A 22,813-nucleotide genomic window follows, 5' to 3' on the forward strand; every position below is an offset into this window, starting at 1 on the left:
AGGGAGGTGGAATAGGTCTTAGGAGCCAAATTCCTTGCAGATACCTGGGGTGAAACCTGGGCAGCTCTATGCCTGGGAGCTGCCCTTTTGCCCCCAGCAGCTCCCGGTCCAGCCCCCGCCCCTCCAGGAGACCCAGGCCGGGTTCCTAACCCCCCTGCTCTTTGGCTTCGTCCCTGCCTAGCCCCTGCTGCAGGTGGCTTTTATTTCCCTCCTCCTCCCTCTCCTCTCCCTCCTCTGCTTCTGCTACCTCCCCTTCCTCTGCTACCCACTTCGTTCAGGTTACTAAGCCACTCAAGCCTCTGATACTTTGTCTGTGAAATGTAGGTGACAGTCTCTAGTTTATGGAGTTGTTAGGAGATGTCAGTGAGATACCCTATGAAAAATGCCTGACATGGCATAGGGCTCCCCACATATTAAGCAACATTTATTCCCCCTCCCCGCTCCTCCCCGCTTCCCCGACTGGCCCCGCCCCACTGCCGGCCCCGCCCCCACTTCCGGCCCCGGCCCCACCCACGCGGGAGCTGCTCCATTTAAGGAGATTGCGCACCTTGAAAGGTCCACACATGTGAGCCTCGAGGCGAGCCCCCGGGTGCAGACTTGCCATGGCCTCCGAAACTTCTGTGCGTCTAGGGACGCCCCCTGACCGTCTGTGGATCCAGAAGCCTGGCATCTACGAAGACGAGGAAGGGAGGACCTGGGTGACTGTGGTCGTGCGGTTCAGTCCCTCGCACAGGGAATGGGCCAGGGCCTCAAACACCCAGGGCAGCGCCTCCCAGGGCAGCACAGTGAGTCCTGAGCACGGGGGGAGGCTGTGGGAGGGCTGCGCACTGACCCTTGCCCGTGTGGGACCGCGGTGGGGGTTAGAGGGGGCCGTTCTTACCCGCGCTGGAAAACTCTTCTGTGCAGGTCTAGGAGCGCAACAATGCCCTGGCCCCAGGAACACCCCCGTGAAGGGACCACAGGCACAAACTTATCCACATGAGGTAATACGGTCCTGCCTGGTGAAGCCGAGGCTAAGGCAGCTCAGGACTTAGTGCCATTCCCAGTGCATGCTGGGAAGGTTCACAAATGGGGCAGCTATTGAGCTGGGCTTTGTGGGATGAGTAGGAGTTCTCCAGGTCTAGAAAGGAGGCGGGAGTAGTATAAGCAAAAGCATTGCAACCTGGAGGCACCAGGTGGGCCAATAGGATGAATGTGAGATTGGTTTCAGATTACTAATCTGCAAAATGAGAATAATATACCTCTGTGGCAAGTGAGTCACAGACATGCTCATGTACGTGGCTCACCGCCTGACTGGCCTGGGGAAGCATTTGACTGATAACAGATTCTGGAAATTAATTCAGGAGGCTTGGGTGGAGTCCTAGATTCTTTACTGTTCAAAAGCTCCCCAGGTGATAATGATAATGACTCAGGAAACGGCCGTAGATGAGGGCTTTAGATCACAGCCGGTCTTTGAGGGATAAAGTAAATACAGTAGAGTCTCTGGTGAGGGCGGAAATTGATTCCAGGACCGACTGTGGATGCTCAAGTCCCTGATAGAAAATTACATGGGTAGTAATTACATACAACCTCAGCACAATCCTCTCCTATATTTGAAATTAGATTACTAATAACACCTAATGCTACACCTACACATCACTTTAAGCTCTGCCTCTTGGAACTTTGTGGAAATTTTTTTTCCCCCAAATATTTTTAATCTGAGGTTGGTTGAATTCATGGGTGCAGTATCCACGGAAATGGGGAGCTGGCTGTACCTTAGTGTAATATGGTGAAAGTTTATCCGGATATTTAAAATGCCATTGAAGGCCAGGCGCGGTGGCTCACGCCTGTAATCCCACCACTTTGGGAGGCCGAGGCTGGCAGATCATGAGGTCAGGAGATCAAGACCATCCTGGCTAACATGGTGAAAACCCGTCTCTACTAAAAATACAAAAAAATTAGCCGGGCATGGTGGCGGGCGCCTGTAGTCCCAGCTACTTAGGAGGCTGAGGCAGGAGAATGGCGTGAATCCAGGAGGCAGAGCTTGCAGTGAGCTGAGATAGCGCCACTGCACTCCAGCCTGGGTGACAGAGCGAGATTCTGTCTCAAAACAAAAACAAAAACAAAAAAACCCAAACATTTAGGTCATTGTAAACAATTCACTGCCTGTTTGTTTTTTGCGAGAGTCTTGCTCTGTTGCGGCTGGAGTGCAGTGGTGTGATCTCGGCTCACTGCAACCTCCACCTCCCAGGCTCAAGTGATTCTCATGCCTCAGCCTCCTGAGTAGCTGGGATTACAGGCTATTTTTTTTACAGCTATTTTTTTTTGTTATTTTTAGAAGAGACTAGGTTTAATCATGTGAGCCAGGCTGGTTTTGAACTCCTGACCTCAAGTGATCTGCCCACCTTGGCTCCCAAACTGCTGGGATTACAGGCGAGCCACCGCGCCCGGCCAGTTCACTGACATTTTAAACAATATAACACATTTCCTTAAAAATCTTCAAATAGGTTGTTTCAAAAAACGTTGGTAGACAACATGGAAAGGCTTTTCTGTACATACACTAAATAAAGCATGCAAAAATTGTGGAGCAAATATTTTAGGTTTTTCAAAAGCCTGAGAAGGCGTTAATGGAGGAGACTGTGAAATGGTGCAGCCGCTATGGAAAACAGGATGAGAATTCCTCAAAAAAGAGAATTACGGCACAATCCAGCAATGCCACTTCTGGGTGTATACCCACAAGACTTTGAAGCAGGAACTTAAGCATGTATTTGTACATCCATGTTCACAGCAGTATCATTCATACTAGCCAAAAGGTGGAGGCAGCCCCAGTGTCCATTGATAGATGAATGGGTAAACAAAACACAAACCATGAAGTATTCACACTTAAAAAGGAAGGAAAGTCAGGCACATGGATGAAACTTGGAGACATTATACTAAATGAAATAGGCCAGTCACGGAAGGACAGATTCTTTTGTATGAGGCACTCAGAGTGGTCTCGTTCATAAAGTGGAATGGTGGCTGCCAGGGGCTGGAGGGAGTCGGGGATGGGAAGTTAATGTTAATAACAGGTATAGAGTCTCAGTTTGGGAAGATAAAAAGTTCTGGAGGGGGATAGTGCCGATGGTTCCACATGTCAATGCATTTAATGCCACCGAACTGTACTCTTAAAAACAGTTCTAAGTTTTTTTTTTTTTTTTTTTTTTAAATGATTCAATGGAAATAGAATGGATTCTTCAAATAACTTAGCCATGGGTAGGATAAGGGACCTACTTAGTATTTTTTTCCCACTTTCTTAAAAATAGATTGATGTCTTAGGGTGGGAATTAGGCTTCCTGGGCACATCTAATGCAAAGAGCCGCCAACTTTTTCTGTAAAGGATCTGATGGTAAACATTTTCACTTTGAGAGCTATGCTCTCGCAGCTACTCAGCTCTACTATTGCAGTGCAAAAGCAGCTAAAGGCAACGGTAAAGGAATGAAGTAAGGAACCTTAGTTTATTTACAATAAAGCTTTATTTGCAAAAGCAGATGGCAAGCCGGACTTCGTTTGCTGATCTCTGATCTAAAGTCAGAATACACAGAGAAGGAGAGATTTTTGCCACATAATTTAAAATATTTCTCTTTGCAAAAGCAGTCCGTAAAAAAGCTAGGACAACAAACTGAGAAAAATCATCACAACGTGTTTTTTTGATAAGCGCTAATATTCTTAATTCAAAAAGACGTTTTATCACTAACGACAAATACTTAGAAAATTGTGTTTTGTTGCGTAACATAAGAAGCTTTGGTTTTACTTTTCCTTTCATCTTTCTAACTTACAGTACCAGCCTAATTTTGTTATTTTTATTATTATGTATTTATATTGAGACAGGGTCTTTCTCTGTCTCCCAGGCTGGAGTGCAGTGACATGATCATAGCTCACAACAGCCTCTACCTCCCGGGTTCAAGAAATCTTCCCACCTTAGCTTCCCGAGTAGCTGGGACTGTAGGCACATGCCACCATGGCCAGCTAATTTTTTATTTTTTGTAGAGACAGAGTCTCGTTATGTTGCCAAGGCTGGTCTTGAACTCCTGGCTTCAAGCAGTCCTCCTGCCTCGGCCTCCCGAAGTGTTGGGATTACAGGCATAAGCCACTGCTCCCAGCCTTATTTTATATATTTACTACAAGTATGTGAAGGTCATGATCAGAACTGCAGTATATTTTGGGGGGATAATCTGTCACCCTCAGATCCAGGAGTCCATGGATATCTTGTTTTTAAAACAAAGATTTAAAAATTATGGCAATGGCAGAGATGGAGCCCCAAGAGAATACTTAGTTTTAACCCAGGGTGGTGACAGGTTGGAAACAATGGCTAAATTTGGGGGTTGCAGTGGGGCGGGGCAGGGTGCAGGTCAGAGGGGGCCAGAAGAGCCCCAGTCATCCTAGATGTAGCCACAGGCACCAGTGCCAAGGCTCTTGGTCTGGAATTCTGAAAACATTTACCTCTGACCCTGGCAGCCCACTGGCTGGGCCGGGGCATCTAGGCCTGCATTGCTAGTATGCCGCCCAGTTGGCAGGGAACCCTATCCCTAATCTGCCACCACCTCTCCGGTCCCTTCAGTATGAACCCAGCATCACGGTGCACTTGTGGCAGATGGCAGTGCATACCCGGGAGCCACTCTTTTCCGGCCAGATGCCCTTCTCCCAGCTGCCCCCCGTGTGGCAGCTCTACCCCGGGAGGAAGTACCGAGCAGCCGATTCCAGTTTCTGGGAAATAGTGGACCATGGCCAGGCAAGTGTGTGGTGGTTCCAGGTGAAAGCGACGGGTGGCCCCCTGGTGACTGACATGGCCCTCTCTCTTCTGTACCCCTGGCCCCCTCGGGGTTCTTGTCTCTCCTCTTCCTGTTGCTCAAGTCTTCCTTCAAGGAGGCCTGAATGTGTATGGGTGGATCAGTACATGAGTTCCCATGTGGGATGTAGGCAGAATGGGTGAGGGAGGGAGGGTTGCCTTCCCTGGGCTAGGGAAATCCACAAGCCGGAGTTCCCACCTGCCTCGCCCCTGCCTGCTGCTGCCAGCCTGCCTGGGCGGCCCTTAAGGCCAACTGGAGGAGCATCTCCCAGAGGTTCTGATGGCTGCTCCCTCTCCTGCAGATCGACTCCATGGAGCAGCTGGTCCTCACATATCAGCCGGAGAGGAAAGACTGACAGTGGGAGTGGCTGGTATGTTGGGGGCCCGTGCCTCTCGGTGCAGGGATCAGACGAAAGCGAGAATACTTCTCCTCTTTTCAGAAAGACGGCATGGCCTCCTTCTCCTCCCTGCTGTTTCCTGAGATTTTTCTTACATAGCCACCTGTCACCTCTGCTCCCCAGCCCCTTGGATGTGATGGTCTACCGTGGGTGGGCCCCTATAATAAGTTCCTAAAGCATGGGATCTCATCGAATAAGATTAATCATTTAATCCTTGTGAGAATTCTGTGAGGTGTACATGTTAATGACCCATTTCACAATGAAAAGACTAAGACTCTGGGGATGGGAATGATTTCCTTGAGACCGTACAGCCAGGAAATAGCAGTGATCAAGCTCACATCTAATGATCTCAGGTCCCTAGACTTAACCATGGCACCGAGGTGCCATGCGACCGTGGCCTTCGAGGACCCAGCACTGACCCACAGAGGGCTCCTCCCAGATGGGCTGCAGCTTGGAGCAGGCCAGGCAGGGCCTGGTCCATTGGAGGGGCTGGCACTGGGTTTGCCTTTGACCCCAGCAGCTTGGATGGGGTGCCAGGCTCCTTCATAGTTCACTGACTATCTCCTTTGGTCTTCTCCCAGGCCCTGCTGGCCCTGCCCCTCTGGCCTGGTGTCTCCTCGTGCCCCCTCAGTGAGGATCTTCATGTACCGTCTTCTGTTTGCACACCCAGCATAGCCTCCTTGCAGGCAGGAGGCAGTGGGGCCCCTGAACACTCAGCTTCTCTCATTTTTCTCAGTTATGAGTCCTGTCCTGTCCTGCTTGGATCTGCACTTAGGGCAACTGGCCTGGATGGACTTCACTAGGGTCCCTGTCTGTGCGCTGAGCCAGTTTCCCCTGCTGGCTGCAAGCTGTGGGTTCTCTTTCTCCTCTGTGCCCCTCATGCTGATCTTCTAGATGCCACTCCCAAATTCCCTTCATACCCACCGGGATGTGTGCCCAGCCAGGCCTCCGGCACCCCCAGTGCAGCTCGTGATTGGAAACTCACCATCAGCAGGCAGTGGCTCGGTTTAAGAGACGGCCGCAGAGGGAGCCCAGTCTGGATATGGACTCGGATGCCCTGTGGGTATCAGTTCTGCTGACACTTTGGCCCGAAATAGATCCAGTGCTGAGCCAGTAGTGTACACCAGAGCCTCAGTGAGCCCATCTGCACAGTGGGGAGCGTGGAAGGATGGGTTTGGCCTGTGCTTCTGCTTGTTCAGTTCTTCAGCTCACGAAGGGATGCTAGTCCATGAAGGTGGCCTCGCAGTACTGGTTAATTAAACTTTATTGCACACTGTCCACTTTTGTGCTGAATTGGAGCTTCTCTTTGGCCTCTTTCTAGCATAGAAATGCAGCTTCTGGTATCGAAATGTTAAGGTAATATTTTAATGTTCCTTTTCATATTTTTCCACACTGGGAAGGAAATTGTAATCAGTCCATTCAGCAGCAGGATGCTGGCGGGAGGTAAGGAAGGGGAGGAGACTCGTGCGGGCTCTGGGTGAAGCCCTGCTGTGAAAGGGCAGGAAAGCCATGGTGGTGACAGGAGAACCAGGAGCAAGGGAGAGCTTCCAAAATGAGACAGTGCAACAGCGTGTCAGTGCAGGAGATGTAGAATGCAGGTGCAAGGGACGAAGGGTCCACGTGTGGGAGAGATGACATGACAGAGGAGCAGAGTCCTTGAGCAGGGAGGGATGGGGCAGGGGGCCAAGGCACTGAGCGGGGCCGCTACTGTGACCAGGAAGAAGCGGACGATACAGTGCAGGTCAGGGTGACCATGCAGTGGTGGCAAGGAGAGGGGATTCCCTCCCTCATGTCATTCACAAGAAAAAATCACCCATGGGCTAGAATCCCAACCTTACAAAATGAATCTGTAAAAGCATTCATAGAAAGTTTGGGGAAATATGTTCATGAATGCGGGGTACAAAAAAACCCAAGTAAGACACAGGTGTAAGCAAAAGACGGTGTAAAACAAACTTTTTCAAGTGAAGCATTTCTGTATGACAAAATATTAGGAAGCGTCAATCACAATTTAGCATGGTACACAAGGCACACCAGTGTTTGCCTGGAGCGGACTTGCTCAAGGCCAGTGGTGTTGCGGCGAGGGGCTGTCTTGGGTGTTGTAGAATGTTTAGCAGCATCCTTGGCTGCCACCCACTGGATGCCAGAAGCATCCCCTGACCCCAACTTGTGAGAACCAAAAATGTCAAATGGCTCCTGAGGGGGCAAAATTGCCCTGGCTGAGAATCACTACCCTAGATAAACACTTGCACAAACACTTGCATGTGTGGTGTACACAAGAGGCATGAAGAGGGAGCCTTGGGGTAAGAGTTGAGATTCCACAGTGTTGGCATGGTTAAAGGGAGGCCCCGTGAACAGGGGCTGGGGTGAGCACTGCAGGCTGGCATTGTACCTTCTGCTGAGAAGCTTATGTTGATCTGGCAGCCTGGTCTTTCAGGAACCCTCTTCCCCTAGCCTGCCTTCCCTCCCACTGGCCTGAGTCGGGGGTGTGCAGGAGAGGGTGTGTCACGCAGCATGCATCACAGTCAACAGAAAAGGATTTCATGATGACACCAGTCAAGAGTTAGGAAAGTGTTTTTTTTTTTTTTTTTTTTTTGAGACAGAGTCTCTCTCTGTCGCCCAGGCTGGAGTGCAGTGGTGCGATATGGGCTCGCAGCAAGCTCCGCCTCCTGGGTTCACGCCATTCTCCTGCCTCAGCCTTCTGAGTAGCTGGGACTACAGGTGGCTGCCACCAGGCTTGGCTAATTTTTTTGTATTTTTAGTAGAGACAGGGTTTCACCGTGTTAGCTAGGATGGGCTTGATCTCCTGATCTCGTGATCCACCCGCCTCGGCCTCCCAAAGTGCTGGGATTACAGGCGTGAGCCACTGCGCCCGGCCTAGGGAAGGTTTTTATTGTTAAATGGGAAATGGACAGAGCCAGAGAGGGAAGGAGGCATTGTTTTCCTACCCACAGAACCGTGCCCCCCAGAAAGGAGTGGGCTCTGCTGGACACACAGTGGGTGGTGAGTGTCTGCATCCAGGAAAGAGAATTCAGTCCCTTAGCTGCCTTCTTACAGGGCAGGCTGGGCACAAGTGCGATGATGAAGGCTGCACAGACTTCCTGGGTACCAGGTGGGTGGGGCCTGGGAATGCCAGCCGTCCAGTGCCTGGACATTTGGGGTCTATGTGTAATTGTAATAGGTTTGTTGTCAAATGTGCACATGTTCCAACACTGGGTTGCAGCAGAGAAAGCAGTTTAATGGTAGGGTCACCGAAGGAGGGGATAGGAGGAAACCTCAAATCCATCTCCCAGAGAAGTTTGGATTAGGAATGGGCCGAAGTGTGGAGATTGTTGATTGGTTGAAAAGTGCAGGATGACATCCTGGGACAGGGAGATGAAGCCGCTGTATTCTGTCTTCAAACTGGTTGCTGGAATTCAGACTCTGAAAAACATCTTAAGTGATTTATTCTAATGTCAGAGATCCTGTCTATAGGAACAAAAGGGATACAAATAAATTATTAAACAGTCAGTCTTATAATCCTAAAGTCAGAAATCCTTTCTGTAGAAACATCGGGTATGCAAATGGTCACCATCTAGAGTGCTATGTGACTTTCAGCAACAAGACAGTGGGTCTAAGTGCAGCCTGATCAATGCTTAATTATGACTATTTCTGTCCAGAACCCAGCATGCAAACTGCAAGGGGGGAAGTTTCAGGCTCCCAGGATGAGGGAAGGAAGCCATCAGTTCCATGGGAAGCAGAGCTTGGGTGCTGCTGCTTCCTTGGGAAATAGGCCCTCATCCCTGCCACTTAGGACACCTCTGCTCCTTGACCTTAGAGCACCATTAGTCCTGTAGCATTGGGAGGGGCCCTCAGCCCCAGGCTGGTCCCCAGGGAAGCACACTTTGGGATCTGCTGCCCCTCCTGGGTGCCGTCCTGCACTTGCTGGTGGTCTGCGTGCTCTCCTGGCCTCACTGCTGAGGTCTGCAGCAGAACAACGCATATTCTGTGCCTGGTGACTCCCAGGGTCTGGGTGACTTGGCTTCACCTGGGATCCTACTGCTTGTTCTGCCCCAGCCGTTTGCTGTGACCCCTTTCCAGCTGCCATCTGGCTGGTCCACGCCCAAGCCTCTGCTGAGGTCAGCCCTGGCACTTGGCATCAGTGCTAGATGGGGCATGGCGGTGCCCCACAGAAGATGCACTCCAGAGAACCTCTCACCCCACCTCACCATAGTGATATGGGAGTTAAAAAGGAATTATTTAGGCAGATAGCAAGGGCATGGGAGTCCTCAGTAAGGCTTTTCTTTTCTTTTTTTTTTTTTTTTTGAGACAGGATTTCGCTCTTGTTGCCCAGGCTGGAGTGCAGTGGCGCAATCTCGGCCCACCACAACCTCCGCCTCCTGGGTTCCAGTGATTCTACCTAAGCTTCCTGAGTAGTTGGGATTTCAGGCATGTGCCACCACGCCCAGCTAATTTTTTGTAATTTTAGTAGAGACGGGGTTTCTCCATGTTGGCCAGGCTGCTCTTGAACTCCCGGCCTCAGGTGATCTCCTGCCAAAGTACTGGGAGTACAGGCGTGAGCCACTGTGCCCAGCCCAGCCTTTTCTTTTTAATGAAAGTAGCCCCAAATCATTTTCTAACTAACGCAGCCTGCAAGCTGGGAGCCTGCACGGGTGAATGCTGGTGGGAACTAAGGACTAGACGTGTGCAAGGCGGCAGACTTCTCTGTCAGCCACATGTATGGTAAGGAGCAGACAGGATGGGGCCAATCAACTGGGAAGCCCATTTGCGTAAGATCCATGCGGGGTGACCAGCCTTCCCCGCCAAAACTAATGTGTGAGTCCTATATGAATCGGATACCGCCTCCTCAACTGGGCCATGAAACTCGGAGCATTCACCACCAACTGTCCTTTTTCCACTTGGAGACCCCTTCCTCTATAGAGGAAGCTGTTTCTCTTTCTCTCCTCTTCTACCTATTAGACCTCTGCTCTTAAACTCCTCATGTGTCTGTGTCGTATAAGGAACCCCAGGGTATATACCCCAGACAAAGTAGCCCCTTCAATAGTGGACTCTTTTGCATTGCCTGGGCCCAGAGGCTCTGGCCCAGGCTCCTTTTGCTGTTAAGTTTCTGTAACATTGTGATACATTAAGAAATACAGATTTGGTCTCCATCCCCAGATCCTAGCATAGAGCTCCTGAAACCTCTGGAATTTTCTAAGTGATAGGAGTGAGAGGAGCATCTTTTGTTCTTCATAATAAACCCCTTTCAACCTACCATGTGATTACAGGATTGGAACTTTTAGTCCCACCCTTCTGACCTCCAGGAAATACAAAAATAACAACAGTGTTTCCAAACATTGGGAAGGGGAGAAGAGAGAAGGTAAAGGTAAAGTACGTAGGTTTTCCCATGGAAAGAAGTCCAGAAAATACAGTTGAAAGATCAAGTCACAGAGCTAGGAACATATTATTTAAAGGAAAAACTAGAAGAAATAAGACTCATAAAAAAACTAACCAAGACTGGCAGCAGGAGATATGGACAAGAAGAGAGAGGAAGCACAAGGATGCTGTTTCCTCATCCTTCACAGGGGACAGTTGGGAGAGGTCGTAGAACAATAAACAGAACGGCCATATAAAAGCTCTAAAGGGCCGGGCATGGTGACTCACGCCTGTAATCCCAGCACTTCGGGAGGCCGAGGTCGGTGGATCATTTGAGGTCAGGAGTACAAGACCAGCCTGGCCCACACGGTGAAACCCCATCTCTACTAAAAATACAAAAATTAGCCGGGCGGTTGTAGCGCACGCCTGTAATCTCAGTTACTCAGGAGGCTGAGGCAGTGGAATTGCTTGAGCCTGGGAGGTGGAAATTGCAGTGAGGGGAGATCACGCCCCTGCACTACAGTCTGGGTGACAGAGTGAGACCCTGTCTCAAAAAAAATAATAAAAGCTCTAAAAGTGCAATGCAGACCGTCTGAATTATATAAGAAAAACAACCTTTCCAGAATATATCTGAACCAATAAGAGAATTCAACAAGTGTTTATACATTTAACACGTAACACCCAACAGTTTTCACACATGAATGAAGCAGGTCCCACTTTTGCATAACGATTATTTTATCTAATGGCCCTTGATAAACAACAGATGCACTCTGCAAGGGCACTTGCCTTCTTTCACTTCCTGAAAGCAAGAGAGAGGCCGGGCGCGGTGGCTCAAGCCTGTAATCCCAGCACTTTGGGAGGCCGAGACGGGCGGATCACGAGGTCAGGAGATCGAGACCATCCTTGCTAACATGGTGAAACCCCGTCTCTACTAAAAAAATACAAAAAACTAGCCGGGCGCGGTGGCGGGCGCCTGTAGTCCCAACTACTCGGGAGGCTGAGGCAGGAGAATGGCGTGAACCTGGAAGGCGGAGCTTGCAGTGAGCTGAGATCTGGCCACTGCACTCCAGCCTGGGCGGCAGAGCGAGACTCCGTCTCAAAAAAAAAAAAAAAAAAAAGCAAGGGAGAAACCTCCATGTGGAAGATGTCCTCCCTCTATCAGAAGGAAAGTAACACGTCACTGGGGCTGAGAGAATTCCGTATAAACTAACATCATAAATGAACCTTTCTCCTTGAGCCACAGGTAACTCCCCTAGCCCAAGGCCCCTTGCCTGGTCACATTTTCACCATATACTACTCTTTGTCCAAAATTAGTGTTTAACTGTTTCTTTGTGTCTTTGTTTTCCTATGAGGGCTCCTGTGTCACAGAAAACTTATATGAAATCAATACGCTTTTCTCCTATGAATCTGTTTTACGTCAATTTAATTCTCTAGCCCAGCTGAAAATGCTAAGAGGGTACAGGTGAACTTTTGCCTTCCTTACACAATCAAGGTGGCATTTCAAAGCACTGCCAAAGGATACATTAGTCACTAAACAGTGTCATGACACCTGGCTAGCCATTTGCCTAAAAAAGTTGGATCACTGCTTCATTTCTCATATAAAAGTAAATTCCAGATAGATTAATGATTTAAACAAAGGAAAGGACAAAAGGATAGATGAAAACATGAAGGAAATTTGTTATTGTGGAGCAGAGAAGTCCTTATTAAGAAAAACCTGGGCCGGGTGCGGTGGCTCACGCCTGTAATCCCAGCACTTTGGGAGGCCGAGGCAGGTGGAACACGAGGTCAGGAGAGCGAGACCATCCTGGCCAACATGGTGAAACCCTGCCTCTACTAAAAATACAAAAAATTAGCCGGGCGTGGTGGCAGGCGCCTGTAGTCCCAGCTACTCGGGAGGCTGAGGCAGGAGAATCGCTTGAACCCGGGAGGCGGAGGTTGTAGTGAGCCGAGATTGCACCACTGCACTCCAGGCTGGAGACAGAGCAAGACTCAGTCTCAAAAAAAAAAAAAAAAAAAGAAAAAAAAAAGAAAAACCTAAACCCAGAATACACAAAAGAAAAGCAATATATATGATGACAATGTTAAAAAATAAAACATTTCTGCCTAGCAGAAACAACAACAAAATAAAGTACAAAACAACGTAACCATGGCGAAAACACAGATAAGTATGTGGAGAAACACTGACAAAGGACTTCTTTCCTGAATATCCGAAGATTCTTTATGGCTGTTTCCACACTTCATTCATCCCTCACCAGCTGAAATTCTGTGTTCCAAACACTCCTTCACACACGGGAGACTGTTTGCCCCGCTCTTCTGTATCACTTGCCAGGTGAAATGCCACATTTGGTGGAACCCACTTTCCCTTCTTATTTTCTAAACCTGACAGAAAAATATTGATAGACAAAATACTCATAAAAACAGGCTGACAATTTCCACTTTGAATTCCTGCCTGCAAACCTCAAAAGGCCAGAACTGCTCAGCAATTCTATCAAGTTTCTCTAGTAAGCTGCTTTCCCCTGGATCAGAGATGGCTGTGTCAGTCCATCTCTTCTACTTGGCTGAAAAAGAGACCTCAAATGGGGAATTCCCAGAGGGGCCTTGCCTGAAGGGCCCGCACAAAGCTCTTCCTGCCTTCCTGATCACTCTGCTCTTGTTTCTTTCCATCATGGGACTTCCCTCTGTACTAGAATGCATACCCTCTGCACCTAGCTCAGGGCCAAAGATTGAGTTGAATAAACAAATACCAGAAGGGAGAAACAGGGTAGATTCTGGCAACATCCAGACCACACCACTTACTAACTTGGGGCAAGTAACTTCTAGTCTTGGAGCCTGTTTCTTCACCAAGAACTTGGAGGTAACAAGAGTACTTACTTCTTCGTAAGGCCTAAAGGAGATAATCTGTGTTCATCACACATCACACTAGCTAGTCCACTGGGATCACTTTTTGGACCAACTGCCTTTCTCTCTTTTTTTTTTTTTTGCCTTCCTTCTTTATTAAATTCCCTTAAGCATTACTCATATTATAATTCAACTTTAAGACAGGACAAATCTCACAAAGTATTTATGGTGAGTTCTCTTCTTATAAATGAACCCATAAAAAAGTATCCCCTAATTCCTCTAGTTTTTCCAACCTCCTTGGTTTTCTAAAATTGAAAAAAAGTTACTCTGGTGTACTAAAACCAGAACCAAGTTTCCTCAACATCTTCAGTTTAAACTACCTTTAATTCCTCAATCAAGGCATACCACACAATGTTATCTACACTTTACAGTAAAGGACTCAAGTGGCTGCTGTTTTTTGCTTAGTGTAACCATTACACAACAGTATGTACTTGTCACCCCTGGCCTCCTAAAAAAAAAAATCCAGAATTTATTATCTTGACCTTAGGTGCCAAATGAGGCTGGCCAGGCTTTCTCCTGGGCTAAGATCATAGATGGTTAGGAGTAAATAAAACCCCAGCGTCATGATTCTGTATGACATCACACACTTTCAGCCTAGCATTGCCAACTACTGGGCACATTACCCTGAGCTCCTTGTAACAAAGGTGGTGATGTTCATTTAAAAAACATCAAGAAACAGATTAATAAAATTCAGAATATGGTATGTACAAATCCATCTTTACAAAAGGATTTTCTAGAAATTAAAGGAGAAAAATGCATAATATACATATTTTACTGTTTTCCTTATATATACAAAGACCTTTGTTATAAGTAATTACTAAGCTAATGATACAGTTTTACTTCAAGTTTAGTTTTTCCTATTGTGACATTAGCATCTGACTACATTCATTCTGAGATAGCCTGAAGCAAACGTAGGTGGGGGTGGTCACCCTGTTGAACAGTTGCCAAAGAAAGTAGAGATGTTGAAAAAAGGCAGTTGTAACTTTGAGCAAAAATCGACCTAATTATTTGTGATTATATGCCATATTTTTTAAGGTGAGCATCTCAAGCCAACTGTTTGATTTTTTAATAATACAGCAAATTATGTTATTCTTGCAACATTCTTGATCTCTTTAGTTGCAGACCAGTAGTAATTCCTTCCCTCCTGCTTAAATTATATGAATAAAAATGAAAGGACAGGCTGGGCACGGTGGCTCACGCCTGTAATCCCAGCACTTTGGGAGGCCGAGGCGGGCAGATCACAAGGCCAGGAGATTGAGACCATCCTGGCTAACACGGTGAAACCCCGTCCCTACTAAAAATACAAAAAAAATTAGCCAGGCGCGGTGGCGGGCACCTGTAGTCCCAGCTACTCGGGAGACTGAGGCAGGAGAATGGTGTGAACCCGGGAGGCGGAGCTTGCAGTGAGCAGAGATCACGCCACTGCACTCCAGCCTGGGCAACAGAGTGAGACTCTGTCTCAAAAAAAAAAAAAACCCTTAACAAAATACTAGCAAACCAAACCCAACAGCATATAAAAAAGATTATACACTAGGACCCATTAAAATTCATTTCAGAAATGCAAAATGGTTCAACATACAAAAAAAAATATGAGTGTATCACACCATATCAATACAATAAAGGACAAACACCAACATTTCAATAGATGATCATCTCAACAGATGCAGAAAAAAACATTTGACAAAATCTAACATCCCTGCATGAAAAAAACACTCAATAAACCGAGAATAGAAGGGAACTTCCTCAATGTGATAAAGGACATTTATGAAGAAGCCATAACTAATATCAGACTTAATGGTGAAAGATGAAGATTTCTAAGATCAGGACCAAGGCAAGGATGTCCACTCTCACGCTTTCTTTCTTTTTTTTTTTTTTTTTTTCCCCGAGACGGAGTCTTGCTCTGTCGCCCAGGATGGAGTGCAGTGGTAGGATTTCAGCTCACTGCAACCTCCGCCTCGAGTTCAAGCGATTCTCTGGCCTCAGCCTCCCAAGTAGCTGGGACTATAGGCACCCACCACCACGCTGGGCTAATTTTTGTGTTTTTAGTAGAGATGGGGGTTTCACCATGTTGGCCAGGCTGGTCTTGAACTCCTGACCTCAGGTGATCCACCCATCTCAGCCTCCCAAAGTGCTGGGATTACAGGTATGAGCCACCGTGCTTCGCCCACTCTCACTATTTCTATTCAACACAGTTCTAGAGGTTCTAGCCAGGGTAATTAGGCAAGAAGACAAAAGAAAAATCATCCAGATTGGAACAGAATAAGTAAAATAAATATCACATCATACTTGTGAGGATGGCCATTATCAAAAAAACAGAAAACAACAAATGCTGGTGAGGCTGTGGCAAACCCTTGTGCACAGTTGGTAGGAACGTAAAATGTCGTAACTGTAATGGAAAACAGTATGGAGACTCTTCAAAAAATTAAAAACAGAACTACCATATGGCTCAGCAATCCACCTTACGAAACAGAACCTTGAATTGATATGCTCTTTAAAGGGCATAGAGTTTTAGTCATGCAAGACTAAAACTTTTAGTTTTTAAAAGTTCTAGAGATCTACTGTACAACAATGTTCATATAATAAACAATACTGTACTATACACTTAAAAGTCTGTTATGAGGGCAATTTCACGTTAGTTTTCTTGTTTGCGCTTTTTTGTTGTTTGAGAGAGGGTCTTGCTTTGTCACCCAGGCTGGAGTGCAGTGGCAGGAACATGGCTCACTGTAGCCTTGACTTCCTGGGCTCAAGCGATCCTCCTGCCTCAGCCCCACAAGTAGCTGGCACTAAAGGTACATACCACCATGCCAGGTTAATTAGATTTTTTTTATCATAATAAAAAAAGTAAAGTTAGGAATCAATTTAACCAAAGAAATGCAAAACCTATACTCTGAAAACTGCAACATGTTATTGAAAGAAATTAAATAAAATATAGATAAATATGTATGCAATAAAATATGTAGAGGGAGGCTGGGCACGGTGGCTCACGCCTGTAATCCCAGCACTTTGTGAGGCTGAGGTGGGTGGATGACCTGAGGTCAGGAGTTGGAGACCAGCCTAACCAACATGGTGAAACCCCATCTCTACTAAAAATACAAAAAAATTAGCCGGGCGTGGTGGTGGGTACCTGTAGTCCCAGGTACTTGGGAGGCTGAGGTGGGAGAATCGCTTGAACCTGGGAGGTGGAGGTTGCAGTGAGCCAAGATCGTGCCACTGCACTCCAGCCTGGGCAACAACAGTGAAACTCCGTGTCTCTCTCTCTCTCTCTCTCTCTATATATAAATATATATATGTGGAAAATTATGAGGTATTTAGAATGCATTGGCAAAACAACTTTGTGTTTCCAGCCAAAACCCTAGAGTCAGTCTGGTGGAAAACTGAGATTCTGCATTGCATTTAGTTAATTTATTGGGGTCATTTATTCTTACAAAACAGCATTTCTTTTAGTAAGAAGTAATCCTTTTGCTATGTTTTTAATTTCCACAGCAAATCAAATCTGCACAGTGCTTGCCATCCCCTCTTCCTAAGAATCTAGCTCCCTCTTTTTCAAGGCCCAATCTTAAATACCACATCCACAGACAGGAATTTCCTTACCAGCCAATCGAACTCCCTATACTTTGTTACCCTGTTCTATTTTCTTCTGGGATTTCGCACCTTCTTTTTATCTTTTTCCAGAACTAAGGCTGCATGAGAGTAGGGCCTTCGCCTTGTCCTTGCTATGTCCCAGTTCCTGGCAGGGTTCATGGTGATGGTCAAATATTTGGTCAACCAAAGAATCTGGCACAAAAGCTTTCCTCTTCCTGGGTCCCCGCATTCCTCTTCCTAAAATGAGGCGGCTGCCTGATCGCCCATGACCCCCCCGCTCCGCCTCTCCATGTTTTGGCCCTGCTGAGAGGCATCTGTACAGTAATTGCTCCCACAGACCAAGCTCCATTGCTGCCATGGGCTGTGCAGGGTGACTGGGTTACAAGAGACACAAATCCTGGCACATGGAGCATCAAGTGTTTCTTCTCTGTCTAGTGCTGGTTAAGAAACCTGGGTTCAGAGACTGTAAAGTGGGAGAAGTAGTGTTTTTCTTATACAATTCTGTTAAAACACTGCAGTTATATATCCCGCTGAATCCTCAGAAGAACCCTCTAAGTTCATCTGTGACAAGAAAGCTGTGGACTAGAGACACATGAAAGTGGGAGGGCCAGGATTCAACACAGGATGGATTCCCTTCTCTGGAAGGCATCCCCTGGTAATATTTGAGGTCCAGCTACTGTCTATGGTGATACAGGAGGGGCAGGGGGGGCCTTGAGAAGGGAGCAAGAGGACAGGGCAAGGGGTGGGATCTGCTGTGACTGCAGGTCATGGGAGGTAGGGAAGGGAGTCTGCTTGGGGCCTGAGTGGCCAGGGACAGTTTCAGGCAGGAGGGGCTTCTGCTGGTATTGTGAACAGAGAGGACAGAAGTATCTGTGCAAGGACACAGCCTGGTGAATGCCTGGGCGAGGAGAAGGCAGCGCTGGTTGGAGCTGAGGGCACATGGGAATGAGGAGGGTAAGGAGGGCAGGACCAGATGGAGGCACAGGGGCTCTGAATACCAGGCATTGCCGACGTTGTTGAGATTGCTTACTCCAATGGTTCTCAACGTATGCCTCCAAGAACACTGGGGTTTTAAGCATTGGATTATATGGGAAAAAAAATTGTAGTCCCTTATCTCCAAAGTAAAATAAATACATCCATGAATTTTTTAATTTGGTGGCTGCCTATTCTCACTTCTCTTCACCAGAATCTAAGTCAAGGATAGAAGCTGATTCAGCATGAAGTTAGATAAACTATCTTGCATTTAATCAATCATTACAAAAAGTATTCATGACACATACAACCTCATATAACACCCAGGTGTGTGACCATCTATAAAAGGGGGGGAAACCCAACCTCTATCCCTTTTCCACGTGGGCAAGCCAAGGGTTCTGAGGGTTCGTCCACAGGGCTCGCTGGCCTGGCCTCCTGCTGCGTCCCGGGCTGTGGACCACTGATGCAAAGGCTTCTGAGTCCTGAGCGCAGACAAGGGCTCCTTTCAGGCCTTTTCTTGAGCTGCACCTGAACCTGTGTTCAGGCAGGGTTTGCAGGCACAGCACCATGTGAGACCACTGGTCCGGGGTCTCAGAGGCCCTGCTCAGGGGAATCGGCTGTGTTCTCACAAGTTCACGGAGCTGAGTGGGTGTGCAACACGAAACAGTAGTGCTGTGAGGGAACAGCAGGGGCAGAAAGAGGCTGAAAAGCATCAGCCAGCTGAGAAAAGCTGAGGCACAGGTAAAGGTGGGCACCTGGAAGAAGCTCTGCCAAATGGAGTCCTCCCTGGCAGGAGTGGTAGTGCTGAGGGGAGCAGAGTGGGCTACGGGCAGGTCCAGCAGGCCCTGGGGAGAGCTCATCCTCTGTGTGTCCGTTCCCTCCCAGACCCCAGCGTGGTGGAGGAGAAGACACAGGCATAGTAAATGAAGGTGAACAGAACCATAACATCCCCACTGGAGGCTGGCCAGACTCAGGCCCTGGGGCGAAAGGAGACAGGTGCTGCGAGACCTGGGAAAGGACGAGAAGACAGAGTCAAGGGTGAAGGAAAGCACCAGGCAGTGGCGAGCAAGTCTAAGTGGGAAGCCTCATGGTCAGGGATGGCCTTCTGAGCCAAGGCAAATTCTGAACAGGGCAGAAGGCTTGTGGTCAGAATACAGTCAGAATACACCTGGCTCTGCAATCTGAAGATGTCATTCACTGTACGTCCTCAAAACTCATTTTGGAGTTTTGTAATCTTATTTCCTCAAAACTCAATAACATATCTAATATCTGGCTCAGTTATATTATCAAGCACCAGTGCTTATTTAATAAAGCAATGGTAAGGCTAGGCATGGTGGCTCAAGCCTGTAATCCCAGCACTTTGGGAGGCTGAGGCGGGCAGATCATGAGGTCAGAAGATCGAGACCATCCTGGCTAACATGGTAAAATACTGCCTCTACTAAAAAAAAAAATTACAAAAAATTAGCTGGGTGTGGTGGTGGGCACCTGTAGGCTGAGGCGGGAGAATGGTGTGAACCCAGGAGGCAGAGCTTGCACCTCTGTACTCTAGCCTGGGTGACAGAGCGAGACTCTGTCTCAAAAAAAAAAAAAGGCAATGGGAACTGAAAGTGCTGGCTGAAGTTGTGAGGTACTGTGTAGATATGAGCAGCTGCGATAAAGGGGGCTGCCTACAAAGCCCTTGGCTCCCAAAGTGGTAAGGGAGAGACATGGGGGCCTCCAGGAAAACTCTCCCATCCCTGGGAGGCCTGAGATGGCAGCAGTCAGGGAGGGGTTAGCACTGCCTTCATGGAGAAGGGGTGGTCTTTCCTTTTGGTACAGCCACTGTGGACTAAGAGGGGTCAAGCCCCGGTCAGTGGAGCTCACCGTGCCACACTCAGTCATCTGGCAGCAGCTCGAGAAGCATGTCCTCCACGCCGTCAATCTGAGAGGCAGAGAGACAGAGAAGGCATTGATCGGCCAGAGCCCTCCACTCCCTCCATTCCTCACTCCCGCGCCTTCCCCTAGCTGGAAACAGCAGGTAGGAACCCAAGTGTGAATTTCAGGGGCTCTCGGAGACTGCTCCCCCTCCCACCAGCCTTCAGCCTGTGGCTGCCCACCAGAGATGTCTTCCTGCGGCCAGCTGGGGGGCTGGGAGGAAGGGGAGGTGGGGTTCTGTTAGATACCTCAGAGGATCTATCTTCTCTCTGGGAAAGTCCTTTAGAAATCCTCAGTTGTCCATTCCCCCCAATTTTTGATGCTTTTGGGACTGGGATGGAGGGAAGATAAACCACTAAGGCCAGACACGGAGGAGGGGAAACCCAAGATCACCCGATGGATCCCTGGGAGAAGCACACTCGCCTTGATGTGGTACACTAAGCGCCAGAAACTGGAGTCTGAGGATCGGTATCGTCCATCAGGGTAGAGCTGCCACAAGATAGGAAGCAAGCTTGGGCCTCTCTGGGTGGGGGTCATAGGATTCCCCAGGACGGTGTTTTCCTGACGCAAGAGCACGCGTAACCTATCCTCTATCTGAGGAGAAGAAAAGCACAGGGCATACTTTCAGGTTCCGCTTGCCAGGGCTCCTCCAGGCACAGAAAACCAGAGTCCTTCCTGCCAGCCACCCATCTGGGCAGGGGTCCGAGTATGAAATGACGGTCATCACTGTTCCCTGAAGCTCACTTCCTTAGGCCATGCATGCTCCTCTCAGGGACTCTGGCTGGGCCAGGACCACCAGCACGCACATGTGTCTAGCCACCCAGACAGGGCCGTGAAAGGCACACTTTTTTTCTGGCGGGTTGCAGTGGCTCACACTTGTAATTCCTGTGCTTTGGAAGCCCGAGGCAGGAGGATCGCTTGAGGCCAGGAGTTTAAGATCAGCCTGGGTGGCGGAGCGAGACCCTGTCTCTACAGGAAAAAAAAAAAAAAAAAAAAAAGACAAAGAAGAAAGAGAGAAAAAGAATACTGGCCTTTTCAATGATGTGAGGCAAAATCTGTCCCACAGTTTGCTAGTGGGTTTTTGTGTGGCATTTATCATGATTATATGAAAAACTGTCTGGTTTATGATTCTGGTGTCACGTTGAAGAGATTTCTCAACCAGAGATTTAAAAAAAGAAATTCACTGAATCTTCAGATTATTTCTTCAAATTTTGATTTTAAAAAAGTAAATGTTTAACTTGATTATTAAAGTAAAAACATATTTAAAAAACTGAAGTGCCAATAAAAATGCAAATTTTGGTGGTGGTTAAGAGCCTAGAATTCCAACCCCATTACCTACTAGCAGCCCTACCTTGGACAAATGTACATTTTTGTGCCTCAGTTTCCCATCTGTAGAGACACAGTTGACACTCAATAACTTTTGATTGTTTGCTACTGGACAAACATGTTCTAATTTGTTTTAATTTTTATGCTTTCTTCAGTCTATGTTTGGAAAGAGTTTGAACATTTTTTGACTCTTTTTCATCGAGTAAATCCAAATACTTGTAAAAGAGTTAGATATTTGTTTAACAAAAACTTAACATGGACTAAGGACCCATCTTAAGGCATCACACATAAAACAAAGTCAATATTGATTCAATACCGGCGCTTATACTACGACATAACTTGTTAAATTTGTTTTCTAAATAAAGCACAGAGGTCATGGAAAATACTTCACACTCTAGGGCAGTGGTTGCTATGCCTGGTTGACTTGTTCTTTTGAGCTGTTGAGGGTTCTTTTTAAAATACAGATTTCTGGGACCCACCTAAGATAATCCGATAATCGGCCATATGGATGAGTCACTTAGAGATACCCATTTTTAAGGATTAGGACCCCGAAGCCCAGAAAAGCCCTGCTGTAGTCAACATTATAGTCACACTCCACAGGCACTGGGTCCCCTCCTTTGGCCGACATTTCTTTGCGGTTTTCCCACCCTTTTTCCCTGCCTGGAGAACTCCTAGTCATCCTCCAGAGCCCGGCTCAAAGTGGCTTCATCTGTGGGGATCCTCCCTGCCCCACTGTGGGTGCTTCTCAAGGCCTCACCCTTCCTAGGGCATCTCAAACTCCCGGGGGCTGCCCCTGCTGCCTCGCCATCCGCTCCAGAGCTGGCTGTACCTCAATGGTTAAGGGCACCCAGGCGCGCTGCTTCTCGTCCAAATACACGAACTTGTCCCAGGCCCACAGGCGGTCCGGGTGGTCGGTGACTTCCTCCCCACGTAACGGGCACTCGGCCATGGCACCCTCGGGCCGCCTAAGAAGCAAAAGCCAGAGCCTCTCGAGGCTGCTCGCTGGTCCCTGGGATGTGGGGCCGACGCTTTATATCTGGGCAGCATGCGGCCGCCACCAAGCGGCGGGGCGGGAGGACGGCCTTGGGGCGGGACCCTGGGTCGGGAGGACGACCTTGGGGCGGGGCGTAAGGCAGGATGGGGCGGGGTTTGTGGGGGTCCCGGTGGCAAGTGAGGGTCCCACGCAGGCGCTACGTCCCGCCCTGACTGGCTCCCTGGAACGGTGGCAGCGCCTGGGAACGGAGACCCAGCCCTGGCTGACCCGCGGCTTCCTCGAGGCCCGTGCCAGCAGCGACCCCGACCGCCGCCCTCCGCTGCTGCTGGAGAGTCACCCGGGGTGACCTTGGCCCTTTCTTCTTCTGGGAGACCCCGCCGTTTCCCTCGGCTGCCGGACCGGGACTATTGGCCTCTGCTGGGAACTCACAGTCGACACTAGGATGCCCAGAGCCAGGACCCAGTCCTCATCTTCTGGGATCAGAAGAGACCCACGCGGGCCTGAGTTAGGCCTGGGCTTTCCCGGGTTCCCTGGATCTCCTCCAGCTTGTGCCTTTGAGTGTCAGGGTCCATT

General features: G+C 48.3%; 2 protein-coding genes across 4 annotated transcripts; one reads left to right on the top strand and one right to left on the bottom strand.

Annotated features, from left to right (window-relative positions):
• The first annotated feature begins 602 nt into the window (after positions 1 to 602).
• On the top strand, positions 603 to 5,179 carry TCL1B (TCL1 family AKT coactivator B). Its single transcript, XM_007987750.3, has 3 exons — positions 603 to 785; positions 4,577 to 4,747; positions 5,107 to 5,179. Exons 1-3 carry the CDS (start codon positions 603 to 605, stop codon positions 5,158 to 5,160), a joined length of 408 nt encoding a protein of 135 aa, XP_007985941.1. The 3' UTR covers positions 5,161 to 5,179.
• TCL1A (TCL1 family AKT coactivator A) lies at positions 3,473 to 22,257 on the bottom strand. Of its 3 annotated transcripts, none has more exons than XM_073011302.1 (4): positions 22,076 to 22,257; positions 20,344 to 20,514; positions 19,870 to 19,927; positions 3,473 to 8,622 (listed from the first exon to the last, which is right to left on the bottom strand). In XM_073011302.1, the coding sequence occupies exons 1-3, from the start codon at positions 22,193 to 22,195 to the stop codon at positions 19,880 to 19,882; spliced, it is 339 nt and encodes a 112-aa protein (XP_072867403.1). In that variant the 5' UTR covers positions 22,196 to 22,257; the 3' UTR covers positions 3,473 to 8,622; positions 19,870 to 19,879. The 3 variants fall into 3 exon arrangements, with proteins under 3 accessions (XP_072867403.1, XP_037840390.1, XP_037840391.1); XM_037984462.2 differs by having other exon boundaries at positions 3,473 to 8,633; XM_037984463.2 differs by lacking the exon at positions 3,473 to 8,622 and adding an exon at positions 13,496 to 19,014.
• Between the last annotated feature and the right edge of the window lie 556 nt (positions 22,258 to 22,813).

Source organism: Chlorocebus sabaeus, chromosome 24 (genome assembly GCF_047675955.1).
Source record: "Chlorocebus sabaeus isolate Y175 chromosome 24, mChlSab1.0.hap1, whole genome shotgun sequence".
Lineage (NCBI taxonomy): Eukaryota > Metazoa > Chordata > Mammalia > Primates > Cercopithecidae > Chlorocebus > Chlorocebus sabaeus.

Excerpts from the sequence above, each read along its gene's own strand:
- TCL1A (XM_073011302.1), bottom strand. The coding sequence starts at position 22,195 with ATGGCCGAGTGCCCGTTACGTGGGGAGGAAGTCACCGACCACCCGGAC. Across the intron at positions 20,515-22,075 it reads GGGTGCCCTTAACCATTGAG|ATAGAGGATAGGTTACGCGT; the intron begins GTACAGCCAGCT and ends TCTTCTCCTCAG. Across the intron at positions 19,928-20,343 it reads GCTTAGTGTACCACATCAAG|ATTGACGGCGTGGAGGACAT; the intron begins GCGAGTGTGCTT and ends TCTGCCTCTCAG.
- TCL1B (XM_007987750.3), top strand. The coding sequence starts at position 603 with ATGGCCTCCGAAACTTCTGTGCGTCTAGGGACGCCCCCTGACCGTCTG. Across the intron at positions 786-4,576 it reads GCGCCTCCCAGGGCAGCACA|TATGAACCCAGCATCACGGT; the intron begins GTGAGTCCTGAG and ends CGGTCCCTTCAG. Across the intron at positions 4,748-5,106 it reads AAATAGTGGACCATGGCCAG|ATCGACTCCATGGAGCAGCT; the intron begins GCAAGTGTGTGG and ends CCTCTCCTGCAG.